This window comes from Stenella coeruleoalba (genome assembly GCF_951394435.1).
Source record: "Stenella coeruleoalba genome assembly, chromosome: 11".
Lineage (NCBI taxonomy): Eukaryota > Metazoa > Chordata > Mammalia > Artiodactyla > Delphinidae > Stenella > Stenella coeruleoalba.
The window spans coordinates 92,800,655-92,817,924 of NC_137157.1; the positions used below are offsets into that span (position 1 = coordinate 92,800,655).

At 36.8% G+C, this 17,270-nt stretch overlaps 1 protein-coding gene across 3 annotated transcripts in view; it reads left to right on the forward strand.

Annotated features, from left to right (window-relative positions):
* LRP6 (LDL receptor related protein 6) overlaps positions 1-17,270 on the forward strand; it is a 178,086-nt gene that overhangs the window by 134,852 nt on the left and 25,964 nt on the right. For all 3 annotated transcript variants that reach the window (XM_079936851.1, XM_079936850.1, XM_079936852.1), the window contains 3 exons: positions 3,451-3,653; positions 5,601-5,812; positions 6,686-6,876. In XM_079936851.1, coding sequence (XP_079792977.1) covers positions 3,451-3,653; positions 5,601-5,812; positions 6,686-6,876 — 606 coding nt within the window. The remainder of the gene's footprint in view (positions 1-3,450; positions 3,654-5,600; positions 5,813-6,685; positions 6,877-17,270) is intronic.

Below are 17,270 nucleotides of genomic sequence, written 5' to 3' on the forward strand. Positions count from 1 at the left end.
TCATTGCTTAATTGTGACCTCCACAGTGAGACCTGATCTGCCCGATTTAAAATTGCAAGTCATCCTTCCACCCTATCTAACATTGCCAGTGCCCCTTACCTGCCATTTTTCTTTTTCCTGTGACACTTAATCACTCTCTGATATACTGTATAATTTATACACTCTATTATTTATATACTATAACCTCTTTATTATGCTTATTACTTGTTATCTGTTTACTGGGATATAAACTCCATGAAGCAGCATTTTTTTCCTGTTTTTCCACTGATGTATCTTAGGTGCCTAAAAAAGTGTTCGGTAAATAGTAGTCATTCAAGAAATCATTGTTAAATAGAAGAATGAAGAAGCAGGACAGGATTTGGAAAAACATGTGCTCTTCCATTGAGCAGCAGCTTTGTGACCTGGGAAAAATTACTTAACCTTTCTGAGCCTTTCTTTAGAAATTACTTAACTGTTCTGAGTTTGCTCACCTATAAAATGGAGTAATTTGGGGGATTGGATGACATCTGGTATGATGTGTGACATCTTGGAGTTCCTAAATAAATGCTTGTTTCTTTTCTTTCCCAGTTTTCTGAAATAATTTTATTTCCTTACTTTCAAAATCATGGCTACAGGGCTGTCCTTAGTTATCATCATCTCATGCTTGTTTCTTCATTTGTTTACTCATTTATTCTTTCAGTGAATATTTACTGAACACCTAATCCACACTGGGCATCATTTGAGCCAGTGAAGAATGTAGCACTGAATAAAATAGACATTAATCCCTGCCCTCATGGAGCTTACATTTCAGTGGGACAGATAATGAACTAAATAAGTAAACTCTGTCAGGAGTTAGATGGAGATGAGTGTTATGGAGAAAATTAAGAGCAAGAAAGGGTGGGTAAGAGGATCACAGTGTTAAATAGGGTCATGAGAGAAGTCCTGACTGTAAAAGTGACACTATGTCCGGAACTGAGGGAGGTGAGAAAATGAGCTATGCTGGATATCTGGGAGAAGACCTGTCAAGCAAAAGGGAATAGCAAATGCAGGGGCCCTAGGGGGAAGCATGTTCGGCATATTAGAGGAACACCTAGGAGGCCAGTGTCTCTGGAACACAGTGAATAGAAATTAAGTCAGAGAGGAGGCCAAATTGTGTAATCCTTTGTTCAGTACTGAAGTGGTTGGCCTCTATGGAACCTTTGTGCAAATTGGGAAAAGATGTTTCCTCTGGGCAGATGCAGCTGCATAGGTGCTTGACTTGGCTAATGAAGTGTGGACTGGACTTCAGTCCCTACCTGGCGCCTTTGGCACAATGCACAGATGGCACAGTCAGACATGGTGGGCTTGCCCTTGTCATTTATGCTGTTCTTACACCAGAGTAATACCTTTCTTTCAGCTTTGGGTGAACACTTGTGTCTTCAAAGGAGAGCTGAAGAGCTTCCTCCTACATCCTCCTCCAGCTTCTGCGTGTGGCTGGCTGTCTTCGTTGTGGGAATGCAAAACAGAGACAGCCTCATAGGACAGTTTTGAAAGCATTCTGCAGGAGATGAGGGAGTGGTGGCTAGAGGTTACATAAATTAGGATGGATTGAGGTTTACAAACTTGCATATTCTTTGTCACTTTTGTAAATAAGTCAAAACATTAGCTTCCTCTTAGAAATATTTAGCCAGCTGTAATTATTAATGTCATCCATAGACTTTGAAACAAGCATTTCTTTGGAGCCATATTTGGCTTTGTCTTAATCTACATTTCTAGAACACCTAATTGTGGAATCTTATTAAAGGTTAAAACTTGACTCAAAAAAAAAAAAAGTACCCAGTGAAACATACTTGGAGCCAAATATATATTTGATTATTTCCCAGGCAGGAAAAGTTGACACCTAAAACTGTGGGGTCTTTCTTCTAAGTTTCATTGTATGTCTTAGTATAAGCGGTGCTTATTTTGTTGGAAATTTAGAATTCAGAACTTTTTTTTTCTATTGTCTTGATTTACAAGAATGTAGTACTGCCAAAAAAATAATTCTTTAAAAAAAAAAAAAGATGGGAAACTTGTTAACTACTCTGTTGTGACCTGTATTCTTACTGCTTAAGGCATGGGTTCTACTAAAATTGCTGAAAATTGTTAAATCAATATGTTATGGACTCCAGGTAATGGAGAGTTCCAGTGGGATCATTGGAATACTTTCTAAATCTTCCAAGCTAGGTATGGACTTTTAGCCAGTGAGGAACTCAAAGCCGAATTTCAGTGTTGTGAATACCAAGTTTCTTTGTGAGAACCAGTGAATTTCTTCGGGATTTAAGCCAGTATACATTTGGGTGTAAACGTAAAGTCAACCAGGGAACCACAAATAATGGAGCTGTGAAGAATGGGGTTTAAGGGGAAATAAAGCAGGGAGTTCTGTCTTGGCCATTTATGTTTATATCCCTGAGAAGGACAAAATTCTCCTGGATTTAGGTGGTGACTGAGCAACGTGTAATTACAGAATTTTTACATATATTTTAAATGAAGATTTAAAAAATGCTATTAGGCTTTGAAGTTTTTGGTAGCACTGCCAGATGCTATCCTTTTCTAGGTTAGAGATGCAGAGGCCTAGTCCCTGGGAAAGGGAAGTGTTGTCTCTGTTGCATTTTCCCATTTCATAAATTTAGGGCATCAACTTAAGTGTGCTTTTTTTTTTTTTTTTTTTTTTTAACTGGCTCCCTCTCCTTGCAACCCACTATGCAAAATATTAAGCCTATATCTGCAACCAGTGAGGGTTGGTTTGAATCCTACTAATACCAAGTTTATTACTGCTACTACTGATAATAATAAACAGTAGTTATTTTTACTTGACATTTACATAATGCCTTACAATTTTTTGTTGAGGTATAATTGCCATAATGCCTTACAGTTTTTAAAGTATTTACACATATGTTGTAAAATTTTTATAGCAAGTCAATGAGCAGGACAACATAGCTATGACCTTATTTTAGAGTTGAGTAGATTTTGACTCAGAGAGGTTTAGGGCCTTAGTTAAGATCAAGTGACTAAATAGTGTGAGAAGTGAGACTAAAACCAATCTTGAAGTTTCTTCTTTGACCTGTGGAGACCCAGGCTTCCTTCCATCTACAAGAATTGGTTATGGAGGAGTTAGGATTATTTACTTGGCAGACAGGAGAATTTTGTCTATGTCTATTAAATGCTTCATTAAAATCAAGTGTCCTATGATACCGCTGTGGACAAGACAGAGAAAAAGTGACTAGTTGGCTGTTATCATGGGGTAAATTCATAACTGGTTTGGTAACCAGAGTGCCGATCAGTGTTACCTCTAGGAGAGTTTCTGGAGGCATTCCAAAGGGTTTTATCTCAACCTTACCTTTTCAACATACATGTCTGTTTTGTATGAGATACAGACAACAGGCTGATCAAATCTTTGAGTGATACAAGACTTAGGGTAACTACGTTTCCTATTTACTTTTTTCTTTCTTTAAGCTCCAACTACTTTCCTGCTCTTCAGTCAAAAGAGTGCCATCAACCGCATGGTGATTGATGAACAGCAGAGCCCTGACATCATCCTTCCTATCCACAGCCTTCGGAATGTCCGGGCCATTGACTATGACCCACTGGACAAGCAACTCTATTGGATTGACTCACGACAAAACATGATCCGAAAAGCACAAGAAGATGGCAGCCAGGTAATTCAGGGCTGCATTCAAAATCCAGTTCTTCTGCCTAGTAATTGGACCAGCCAACCGTCCTATTTTACTGAAGTCTTGACTCCGCTTGTGTGTGTGTGTGTGTGTGTGTGTGTGTGTGTGTGTGTGTGTAAAACTGAAATTCTGAACCTAGCAGCTTTTTTCCCTCCTAATGATATTTGAGTAAATAATTGTTTGATAATTCTATTAGAATGAAGATTGTGTTGTATTAAAATAACTTATGCTCATATATTAGTATGACTGTCAGTGCCACCTGTATCATTTATATAGTTTTTTTTTTTAATTCCATTTACATGGAGTGTTGGAAACTTTGAAATCAAATACACACTTGGTTCTGATCTCAGCTCTGTCACTCACTAGGATTCTTACGAACTTTTTAGCTGAAAGGAATGTAAAAGCCCATTACCACACAGTGGGCCCTCAATAAATAATAGTTGTATTACTAGTTAACTATTATTTAAAAGGTTCAGAGGATGGGAAACATAAAACACAGTCTCAGTAAAATTACATCTAGGATATGTTATCATTAGTCTAATCTTTTTTTGTTTTTGTTTTGGTAACTATTATTTGGTGACTATGGGATAGGAATGAAAATATTATCAACATGTCTTATCTGTGCTTACATTCTAGTCATGATTTACATACCACTGTCCATAATTCTTTGCTTTCTTTCTGTGTCCAAGCAGTCTTAGACCGGGATTACTATAAATAATTATTTGTCATTTTCCTTTTAACAGTAATGTTAAGTTGCATTTTTAATGCATTAAAATTTAGGGAGATGAGATTACTTATTTTTCATGTCTTGTCTGACAAGAGCAAGGAGATAGTGTATTTAGGGCCGCCGAGGATCATTGAGGGGTATAGTTGTAGCGGTGTACTACAGATGCACTTTACACGGTGTAGGCCAGGACCAATAGGCTGATAACTAGTTGATAGAAATTATAGCTGTTGTTATACAGCTGCGGACATAGCAAATAAATGAGATAGCCTTATTAAGGAGTGTTACCTCAGAGATGCCGAGTAAATAAAATATAATTTATTCAGATAAAACAGATGAACAAAGCCTCTCTTTTTGCTTGGCTTTGTTTAAAAGAAAATTTGGGGGGGGTAGATTTGAGGATTAGAGAAGGACATGACTGATAGATGTGGTTTGTGGCCCTGACTAATTGCTATTGTCTCTAGAGCAGTTTCTCAGCTTCCGCACTGTTGACATTTTTGGCTGGATAATTCTCTGTGTGGAGGTCTGACGTGTACGTCATAGGATATTTAGCAGCATCCCTGGCCTCTCCCCACTAGAAGCCAGTTACAGTCTCATAGGCGTGACAATCAAAAATGGCTCTAGGGCTTCCCTGGTGGCGCAGTGGTTGAGGGTCCGCCTGACGATGCAGGGGGCGTGGTTCCTGCCCCGGTCCGGGGAGGATCCCGCATGGAGCGGCTGGGCCCGTGAGCCATGGCTGCTGAGCCTGTGCTCTCCAGCGGGAGAGGCCACAGCAGTGGGAGGCCTGCGTACCGCAAAAAAAAAAAAAAAAAAAGTCTCCAGACATTGGCCAGTGCCCCTGGTGGAGGCGTTTGCAAATGCAGAATCGCCATTGGTTGAGCACCACTGCTTTAGAGGTATTTCTAGAGTGTGGTTCTAGCCGCAGTTGTCTCTGGTTTACAGGGACACATGTCACCTTCTCACTCTCATTTCTGATCAGTGCACTATCAGCTTCTTAGAGCAACCAGTATGGCCTCAGCTCGCTCTACTGCTTTATGTTGTAATAACCAAAGGGAACATTTGAAATGTTCACTAAGAAATGTCGCTTGAGACTTGAGAGTTCCTTCTCAGGTGTGTGACCACGTAAGTATAAGTATTGTGAGTGGTCTCCTCGGAGCTGTCTGGCTTGGAATCCAATTTTATGTGTGTGTTTCTTTTTCTTCCCTTAGGGCTTTACAGTGGTTGTGAGCTCAGTTCCGAATCAGAACCTAGAAATACAGCCCTATGACCTCAGCATTGACATTTATAGCCGCTACATCTATTGGACTTGCGAGGCCACCAATGTCATTAATGTAACAAGATTAGATGGGAGATCGATTGGAGTGGTGTTAAAAGGCGAGCAAGACAGACCTCGAGCCATTGTGGTAAACCCAGAAAAAGGGTATGTTACTAAGGTGGCATCTGAAACCCTCATCAGCCTTCCTCTTCAGCCCATGTATATTCTTGCTTTCTCTGATTTTACTGTCTAGAATTTCCTTCCTTAGTCACTACTGCTTTAATTCTAATTTCTACCCATACCTCCAGGACTGTTTGAACTGTGACATCCTCCGTGAAGTTTCCCTTGATCTGCCCCACCCCCAGCCAGATGTGACATTCTCCTCTCTCAAATACCCACCGCTCTATGTCTGTACCTCTCTAGTTATACTTAATCCTTTCCACTTTACCTTATACTTGTTTTTCAGTCTTATGTTTTCTACTAGATTTTAGGTTCTTTTATGATAAGAACTAATATGCCTTCTTTCATTTAATATAGAGCTTTGCATTTAATAAATTATACTTACTTGAATCTGAATGAATGATAAGGAATTCAGCAGGGAAAGTAGCTTACTTCAAAGGAGTTACAGGAAAAAGATGAACTATAGAAGTTAAATATAAGAAATGATTCATATATGACTTACTTTCAGTTATGAAATAGACTAATAGAGAAGAAAGTTAAAATTTTGTGTCCAGATCTCTCTGATTACTGCTATTTTATTTATTATACTGTATTATTCCAAAAGCATAAGGCTGCCAGTATCTAACACTTTGTTTTATTAATTCCTTAAAGTTAACTCCCTAAGAACTTCTGTGCACCCTTTGTGACTATTATTGAAATTGAAATATATCCCATGACCTTCAAAACATATGTTTTAAAACGTTTAAAATAAGATTTAAAAATATTATTTTACTTCCTTTTGTCTTAATCAACAGCAGTATTCTCATTTTGTGTGATTTCTTACTTTGGTAAACTTATAGCTTCCTCCTTTCTCTTCAGGTATATGTATTTTACCAATCTTCAGGAAAGGTCTCCCAAAATTGAACGAGCTGCCTTAGATGGAACAGAACGGGAGGTCCTCTTTTTCAGTGGCTTAAGTAAACCAATTGCTTTAGCTCTTGATAGCAGATTGGGCAAACTCTTTTGGGCTGATTCAGATCTCCGGCGAATTGAAAGCAGTGATCTCTCAGGTACCCAAGAAATGTGTTTCCTTATTTTGATTTGAGTTATTGAGATGATTCACCAATAGCATTTGTATTTTCCTTCTATTGTATTATTTTTGTACACATTTCTTTACAGTTTTATTCACTAAGAATAGTCAGCATCAAGTTGGTTGGGAAGCACTTTTTCTTTAACCATCAACATGATTACTCCATTTTTATGTAATAACTTGCGAATTTTCTTGATTTGGGCTCCGTAAATAATACGTTTCTAATGCATCTCTTCTCCTTTTCTAATTCTTCTGCTCTACTTTGTCTTATCTCTGGCCTGAATTCTAGCCTATGATTAGTCTCCTGCCTGCTGATTTTTTCCCCCCTGAAAGTTTACACACTGTTCCTAAATTAATTTTCTGAAGCATGGTTTCTAATCATGTCACTAACTATACTAAAAAAACCCTTCAAGGTACTCTTAGAACCTGAAGAAAAAAAGTCTGGTTGCATGCTTAAGTTGGTATTTTCCTTTCACAGACTCATCCTCAAGCTCAAATGATCTTAAGATTCCTGGTGTGTTTTAATGAAATAATTTGTTTGTCTTCAAATATACTTTTTACTTTCTCATTTCTCAGTGGTCCTCTCTTTACAATCATGTTTATTCCCCTACCCCCAATTTCTGAAGTGCAAATACTGTGTGGTCTCACTAGCGATCAGGAAAATGAAATTAAAATAATACACTATTTATATCTATCAGAGTCATAAAATGTGGTGTTGATTATTCCCAACATTGGCCAGAATGGTAGAAAATGGCATGCTCTCGTACACTTTTGTAGAAGTGAAAATTGGTAGAACCTTTTTGGAGGGCCATTTGCTGGTAACTTTCTCTTGCGTATAGCAGTCTTACAGAAACACTGACCCTGTTGTACAACGGTGTTTGCTGAGCATTATTTGTAATAGTCTATCACAGAGAAATACATTCTAGTATATCAGGGGTATGAAATATTACAATCATTCAGTAATTATTACAGTCATTCAGTAGATCTGTGTGTACTGACATAGAAGGATGATTTTTAAAATTAAGTTGTATAGTAATGTTTATTAAGATTTAGTTTTATTTGAAATTTAAAACTCTATTTTACACCCACACACATATAAATACACATACACACGCAAACTATATACTATATATACTGGCAAATTGCCTCCAAAAATGTGTGTACCACACACACACACACACACAGACACACACACACACAGACAATATGTATACTATTAACAAAAATATAGGTATGTATTTTTGTATATTCCTTGAGAAATATGCAAACACATAAACCTTGAGAAAGGTATGTAAGGTTAGCATACTAATATGTTAAGAGTATTTATTTCTGTATCATTTAAGTTTCATATTTTTGCATATATGTGTAACTTGTTTAAAATTTTAAGAAATTCTGTCTTTTCAGGTTCAAATGCCTCCCTTCCATTATGCCTTCTTTGATTCCAAACAGTCATGCACTCACTTTGCGTGTGTATGCACCCACCTTGCATAGTATGTTCTTTCCCTTACCTGATCACATGTATCTCTTATATCCCCTCTCGTGTGTATGATAGTTATTTATTATAACAGTGTTACAACTTTTTCTAGTATTTAATGTGGGTTTTCCCCCTTCTTTCCTTTTCTCTTTTTCTCTTCGTTTATGATGTTTATTTTTTGTTATAAAAGCGGCACATGTTTATTAAAGACAGTTTAGCAAATAAAAAAAGAAAATCCAAAACACTATCATTATTTATTTTTAAAACATCTTTATTGGAGTATAATTGCTTTACAATGGTGTCTTAGTTTCTGCTTTATAACAAAGTGAATCAGCTATACATATACATATATCCCCATATCTCCTCCCTCTTGTGTCTCACTCCCACCCTCCCTATCCCACCCCTCTAGGTGGTCACAAAGCACTGAACTGATCTCCCTGTGCTATGCAGCTGCTTCCCACTAGCTATCTACCTTACGTTTGGTAGCGTATATATGTCCATGCCTCTCTCTCGCTTTGTCACAGCTTACCCTTCCCCCCTCCCCATGTCCTCAGGTCCATTCTCTACATATGTGTCATTATTCCTGTCCTGCCCCTAGGTTCTTCATAACCTTTTTTTTTTTTTAGGTTCCATATATGTGTGTTACCATACAATATTTGTTTTTCTCTTTCTAACTTACTTCACTCTGTATGACAGACTTTAGGTCCATCCACCTCACTACAGATAACTCAATTTCGTTTCTTCTTATGGCTGAGTAATATTCCATTGTATATATGTGCCACATCTTCTTTATCCATTCATCTGTCTGTGGACACTTAGGTTGATTCCATGTCCTGGCTATTGTAAATAGAGATGCAATGAACATTGTGGTACATGACTCTTTTTGATTTATAGTCTTTTCAGAGTATATGCCCAGTAGTGGGATTGCTGGGTCATATGGTAATTCTATTTTTAGTTTCTTAAGGAACCTCCATACTGTTCTCCATAGTGGGCTGTATCAATTTACATTCCCACCAGCAGTGCAGGAGGGTTCCCTTTTCTCCACACCCTCTGCAGCATGTATTGTTTGTAGATTTTTTGATGATGGCCATTCTGACTGGTGTGAGGTGATACCTCATTGTAGTTTTGATTTGCATTTCCCTAATGATTAGTGATGTTGAGCATTCTTTCATGTGTTTGTTGGCAATTTGTATATCTTCTTTAGAGAAATGTCTATTTAGGTCTTCTGCCCAGTTTTGGATTGGGTTGTTTGTTGTTTTGATACTGAGCTGCATGAGCTGCTTGTAAACAAAAGACTATCGTTATTAATGCTTCTTTTTTTGTCTATTCATGTTTTATTGTTTGTTTTTCCACCCTTAATTATGAAATGGTTCCAGCATACAGAAAGTGTAGAATTTCTGCCATCCATCTTTGTCAAATCTTAGTGTTTCAACAAATAACACATAAGGGAATCCCCATAAAGTTAACAGCTGATCTTTCAGCAGAAACTCTGCAAGCCAGAAGGGAGTGGCAGGACATATTTAAAGTGATGAAAGGGAAAAACCTAAAACCAAGATTACTCTACCCAGCAAGGATCTCATTCAGATTTGACGGAGAAACTAAAACCTTTACAGACAAGCAAAAGCTGAGAGTTCAGCACCACCATACGAGCTTTACAACAAATGCTAAAGGAACTTCTCTAGGCAGGAAACACAAGAGAAGGAAAAGACCTACAATAATAAACCCAAAACAATTAAGAAAATGGTAAGAGGAACATACATATAGATAATTACCTTAAATGTAAATGGATTAAATGCTCCAACCAGAAGACACAGACTGGCAGAATGGATACAAAAACAAGACCCGTATATATGCTGTCTACAAGAGACCCACTTGAGACTGAGGGGCAAATACAGACTGAAAGTGAGGGGATGGAAAAAGATATTCCATGCAAATGGAAATCAAAAGAAAGCTGGAGTAGCAATTCTCATATCAGACAAAATGGACTTTAAAACAAAGACTATTACAAGAGACAAAGAAGGACACTACATAATGATCAAGGGATCAATCCAAAAACAAGATATAACAATTGTAAATATTTATGTACCCAACATAGGAGCACCTCAATACATAAGAACAAATACTAACAGCCATAAAAGGGGAACTCGACAATAACACAGTCATAGTAGGGGACTTTAACACCCCACTTTCACCAATGGACAGATCATCCAAAATGAAAATAAATAAGGAAACACAAGCTTTAAATGATACATTAAACAAGATAGACTTTATTGATATTTATAGGACATTCCATACAAAAACAACAGAATACACATTCTTCTCAAGTGCTCATGGAACATTGTCCAGGATAGATCATATCTTGGGTCACAAATCAAGCCTTGGTAAATTTAAGAAAATTGAAATCGTATCAAGTATCTTTTCCAACCACAATGCTTTGAGGCTAGATATCAATTATAGGAAAAAATCTGTAAGAAATACAGACACCTGGAGGCTAAACAACACACTACTTAATAACCAAGAGATCACTGAAGAAATCAAAGAGGAAATCAAAATATACCTAGAAACAAATGACAATGAAAACACAATGACCCAAAACCTATGGGATGCGGCAAAAGCAGTTCTAAGAGGGAAGTTTATGGCAATACAATCCTACCTTAAGAAACAAGAAACATCTCAAATAAACAACGTAACCTTACACCTAAAGCAATTAGAGAAAGAACAGAAAACCCCAAAGTTAGCAGAAGGAAAGAAATCATAAAGATCAGATCAGAAATAAATGGAAAAGAAATGAAGAAAACGATAGCAAAGATCAATAAAACTAAAAGCTGGTTCTTTGAGAAGATAAACAAAATTGACAAACCATTAGCCAGACTTACCAAGAAAAAAAGGGAGAAGGCTCAAATCAATAGAATTAGAAATGAAAAAGGAGAAGTAACAACTGATACTGCAGAAATACAAAGGATCATGAGAGATTACTACAAAGTAACTCTATGCCAATAAAATGGACAACCTGGAAGAAATGGATAAATTCTTAGAAATGCACAACCTTCTGAGCCTGAACCTGGAAGAAATAGAAAATATGAACAGACCAATCACAAGCACTGAAATTGAAACTGTGATTAAAAAATCTTCCAACAAACAAAAGCCCAGGACCAGATGGCTTCACAGGTGAATTCTATCAAACATTAGAGAAGAGCTAACACCTGTCCTTCTCAAACTCTTCTAAAATATAGCAGAGGGAGGAACACTCAGAAACTCATTCTACGAGGCGACCATCACCCTGATACAAAAACCAGACAAAGATGTCACAAAGAAATCTACAGGCCAATTTCACTGATAAACCCACACACATATTGTCACCTTATGTTTGATAAAGGAGGCAAGAATATACAGTGGAGAAAAAGACAGTCTCTTCGGTAAGTGCTGCTGGGAAAACTGGACCAGCTACATGTAAAAGAATGAAATTAGAACACTCCCTAACACCATACACAAAAATAAACTCAAACTGGATTAAAGACCTATATGTATACCAGACACCATCAAACTCTTAGAGGAAAACACAGGCAGAACACTCTATGACATAAATCACAGCAAGATCTGTTTTGACCCACTTCGTAGACAAATGGAAATAAAAACAAAAATAAACAAATGGGACCTAATGAAACTTAACAGCTTTTGCACAGCAAAGGAAACCATAAACAAGACAAAAAGACAGCCCTCAGCATGGGAGAAAATATGTGCAAGCCAAGCAGCTGACAAAGGATTAATCTCCAAAACATACAGGCACCTCATGCAGCTCAATATCACAAAAGAACAAACAACCCAATCCAAAAATGGACAGAAGACCTAAATAGACATTTCTCCAAAGAAGATATACAGATGGCCAACAAACACATGAAAGAATGCTCAACATCATTAATCATTAGAGAAATGAAAATCAAAATGAGATATCATCTCACACCAGTCAGAATGGCCATCATCAAAAAATCTACAAACAATAATGCTGGAGAGGGTGTGGAGAAAAGGGAACCCTCTTGCACTGTTGGTGGGAATGTAAATTGATACAGCCACTATGGAGAACAGTATGGAGGTTCCTTAAGAAACTAAAAATAGAACTACCATATGACCCTGCAATCCCACTACTGGGCATATACCCTGAGAAAACCATAATTCAAAAAGAGTCATGTGCCGCAGCGTTCATTGCAGGTCTGTTTACAATAGCCAGGCCATGGAAGCAACCTAAGTGTGCATCGACAGATGAATGGATAAAGAAGATGTGGCACATATATACCATGGAATATTACTCAGCCATAAAAAGAAACGAAACTGAGTTATTTGTAGTGAGGTGGATGGACCTAGAGACTGTCATAGAGAGTGAAGTAAGTCAGAAAGAGCAAAACAAATACCGTATGCTAACACATATATATGGAATCTAAAAAAAAAAATGGTCAGAAGAACCTAGGGGCAGGACAGGAATAAAGATGCTGACCTACTAGAGAATGGACTTGAGGACATGGGGAGGGGGAAGGGTAAGCTGGGACAAAGTGAGAGAGTGGCATGGACATATATACACTACCAAACGTAAAATAGATAGCTAGTGGGAAGCAGCTGCATAGCTCAGGGAGATCAGCTCAGTGCTTTGTGACCACCTAGAGGGCTGAGATAGGGAGGGTGGGAGGGAGGGAGACGCAATAGGGAGGAGATATGGGGACATATGTATATGTATAACTGATTCACTTTGTTATAAAGCAGAAACTAAGACACCATTGTAAAGCAATTATACTCCAATAAAGATGTTAAAAAAAAATCTTAGTGTTTGGCCATATTTTCTTTTGAACCTTCCTTCCTCCTCTCTCGTGAAAAAAAAAAAAAAAAAACATTAGGGAGAATTTGAAGCCCTTGTGTATCCCTCCCCTGTTCTGTTTTCCTCCCTCTTTCCTCAGAGGTAACTTTTGATGTGTTTCTTTGCCATGCATGTTTTGCTTTCTCTCTCTTGCTCGTTCTCTCTCGCTCTCTCTCTGTATTTTTTACCATGTACACGCACACATTTAAACTTCTTTTCACTTTTTAAAATTAGTATAAGTAGTCTCATGTATTCTTTTGTCACTTGCTTTTTTCAGATATATCATGGTTTTGAGGTGATCCCTGTTGATCCACAAATCTATGTCAGTTATTTTCAGTGCTAAATAGTATTTCATTGATGATCATTCTACAGTTTCTCTATTCTGCTATCAAAACTGCTATTTCCAATTTTTTGCCATTAAAAGCAGTGCTGCAGTGTTTATTCTTATGTACATATTTGAATATTTCTCTGTGACCTAAACTTAGTAGTGGGATTGCTGTCTAATGTGGTATGTGTATATTCAACTTGACTATATCTATTCAGATTGCTCTCCAAAGTGATTATATCAGTTTAGAATACCCACAGTTTTGCATATATAGAAGTATATGAGCTTCTCCTCCAGTACTTGGTACTTTTAGACTTCTGAGTTTTTACCAATCCAATAGTTTTAGAGGTATATCTCATTGTTAATAAAGTATGCATTTCTCTATTTGAATTTGAGGTTAATTTATTGGTCATTCATATTTCATATGTGAATTGCAATTCGTAGTTTCTGCCCATTTTCCTATTGCTGATTTCTAGAAATTCTTTATTCAGGATGTTAATCCATTATCAAATTACATACATATTGGTGGAGAATTGTTATGTTTAAGGAATTCAGTCTTTTCATTCATGACTGTGGGGTATCCTTCCATTTATAAGTCTTCTTTAATAATTTTTGGTATGCCTTCATACTTCCTCTATAGAGAAAGATACGTATTACATAAATCTTTCAGTTTGTGATTTACCTTTTCACTCTCCCAGTGGTGTCTTTAGATGAAAAAAGTTATTTTTATTGTAGTAAAGTTTATTAATTTTTCCCTTTATGATTAGTGCCTTTTATGTTATATTTAAGAAATCTTTGACTTCTGCATAGTCACAGAGATACTTTCTTGTGTTTTTTCCTAAAATGTTTTTGTTTAACTTTTCTTATTTTAGATCTCTAATCCATTTGGAATTTATTTTTGTGTATGGTGTGAGACAGGGGTTAAGTTATATTTTATTTTCCACGTTACTATTTGATTCAACACTGTTTCTTTTGAGAAGACCATCCTTTCCCTGCTGTGCTCTCCTGTCACCTTTGTTATAAATGAAATGATTATATTAGTGTAACTTTGTGTCTGGACTCTAATCGTCCCTTGGTCACTTTGTCTTACATAGTATTGTTTTAATTAATAAAACTTTATAACAAGTTTATCTCGCAGTGTACATCTTTAGTATTTCTTCTTAGTATTTCTTTAAGATTACCGTGGCTAGTGTTGACACTTTGCATTTCCAAATACATTTTAGGATCAGCCTCTTCCACCAAAAAGCAAAAACCTACTAGAATTCTTTCTGGTTTGCTTTGAATTTATAGATCAATTTAGGGAGAATTGTTATCTTTATAATATTAGTCTAGATTCTAAACCATGAACATGGTATATCCCTTATTTATTTAGAACTTTAATTTCCCTCAGTGTTTTGTAGTTTTCTGTGTAGAGGTCTTGCCTGTGTTTCATTGGAATTATTCCTTGGTATTTAATGCTTTTGAATGCTGGTAATAAAGAGTAGTCTAAATATTTAATATTTCATTTTCTGGTTGTGGCTGGAATATAGAAATACAGTTTTTCCCTTCTTCCCCAGTCTGGTACATTGTGCTTGTTCCCAGGGACCTTGCTAAATTAGAATTTTCTGTGTTACAGAATCATTTGTCTACAGATGGGGAGAGTTTTATTTTTTCTTTTCCAGTCCTTTTTCTTTGTTGCCTTATTACACTGACTGGGACCCCCCAGTACAATATTGAATAAAATAATAGAATCCTTAGATTTTTTTGTTTCATTTTGTTTTTCATGATTTGGGGGAAGCATTCAATACTTCTTGATTAGGTTTTATGTTTGCTAAGGTTTTTCTGTAGATAACTTTTAAAAAGCAGATTAAGGAAATTCTCTTCTGTTCTTAGTTTGCTAGAATAAATCAAACTTGATATGATACATTATCCCTTTTATATATTGCTGAATTTGATTTGCTAATGTTTTGTTTAAGATGTTTACATCTGTGTTCATTAGAAAGATTACCCCATAATTTTCCTTTCTTACAATGTACTTGTTGGCGTCTTGCCATCAAGGTTACATTGGCCTCATAAAAAGAAATGTTTCCTTTTTTTACGTTTTCTGAATAAGATTAGTATAATGTTGGTAGGTTTTTTTCCCCCCTTCCTTATATGTTCACAGATAATCATATACTTTTTTCATGGGATATCTTTCTGCTTAGTATTTTTAGCCTCCTACAGAGCTTTTATACTGCACTGTGTTTAGTATATGCGTAGATTGTTGAATAAATGTCTTTTCATTGCTGATTCCAGAGTTTTATAACCGCCGTCAGAGTCAATCAGTAGATCTGGGATCCTCCAGCAACACTGTTGACCTCTTATTTTCCCCAGTTGTCCAATTGAGGCCATCCTTCCACTACCACCAACTAATCTTTTTTTAATCACTCTTAGTGTTACAGTTTAAATTTAATTTTAATTTTCATCAAAGTAATACATGTAGGTATAGAAATCAAATGGTTCTAATTGGCCTACAAAAACCAAGTCTACTGCTCTACTTCCTCCTCTCAGTTCCTACTCTCAGAGGCATCTCCGATAGTTTAAAATAACTTGTTTAAAACTGCTGCTTCATGATTTTTAATTTTTAGATACCACAATTGGACTTCTTTTAATGGAAGATAATGATTTTGCTGTCTTAAGCCATATATCCCTAACATACCTATATGAACTCTCCTCCCATCCTCCCAGCTTAGTTATATCATAATTTTTAAGTTCATAATTGTTTATTTATGGCTATGAAAATATTACTGTGAGCTGCATTTCCTTCTGTAGCTTTAGTTCTCTCTGAAATGAATCTTATCTAATGTAAATATTGTTTCAGTATGTGCAGATGCATCAAGCACTCCATCTTTTTTTCTTTTTAACTGAAGACGTACCTCCTGCATTTCTTTGTCATCTTGCTCCAGTCTGGATTTGCTTGCTTTCTAGAGCAACTTTCTTTCACCGTTATCCTGGGAATGTACTTGCCAGTCTCCTTGGTTCTGAACCTGCTGTTTCCCAGATTCCGTTTCTTTCGTTAATTCCTTTTACGTGATAGATCACATCCTCTATTAGCTTATTGAAAGGAGGTTCATAGGAGGCTAAAATTCTTGATCTGTTGTCTGTCTGTTCTCCAACTTGTAAATTTTATATCGCTTTTCTACTCTTCTGTCCCATTTGTCCTTATGGGTTTATGCCTTCATTTTTTACCATCGTTTTAGTAGATGTTTAGGAGGGAGCTTAAGTAGACTTGTGTTTAACCCACCATGAATCTGAACGTTCACTTAGGCGGTGCCTTCTCATCCGTAATACCTCCCCACTTTTCTCCATTTATTAAAGCTTAGCTTTATGTTTGCCTCTTTCCTGGAACTTTCCCTGATATTTCCAAAGTATTAAGCTAATGTCTTTCTTTGATCAAACACTTAAGGACCAGGGAAAAGTTCTATAGATATTTGAAGGATGACTAGGAGGAAGAGAGAAGGAATTGATGTATTTTATTCTTTTTGAATGAAGGAGAAGCTATGGGGGTGGGCAGGGGGCACAGGTTTCAGCACACTATGTGAAAGACCTTTCTCCTAGTTCAGCAGTAGAATAGGCTGCCTCTTCAGAGTCTCGATGGCTCTGTGTCTGGGGTGTTGTAGAAATCTTATTTTGAGGTGAAGCTTGAACCAGGTAACCTTTGAGTCCTTTTTCCTGTGTTCTGAGTGGCCCGGTGGGTGAGGGTGGTGGTCTTCA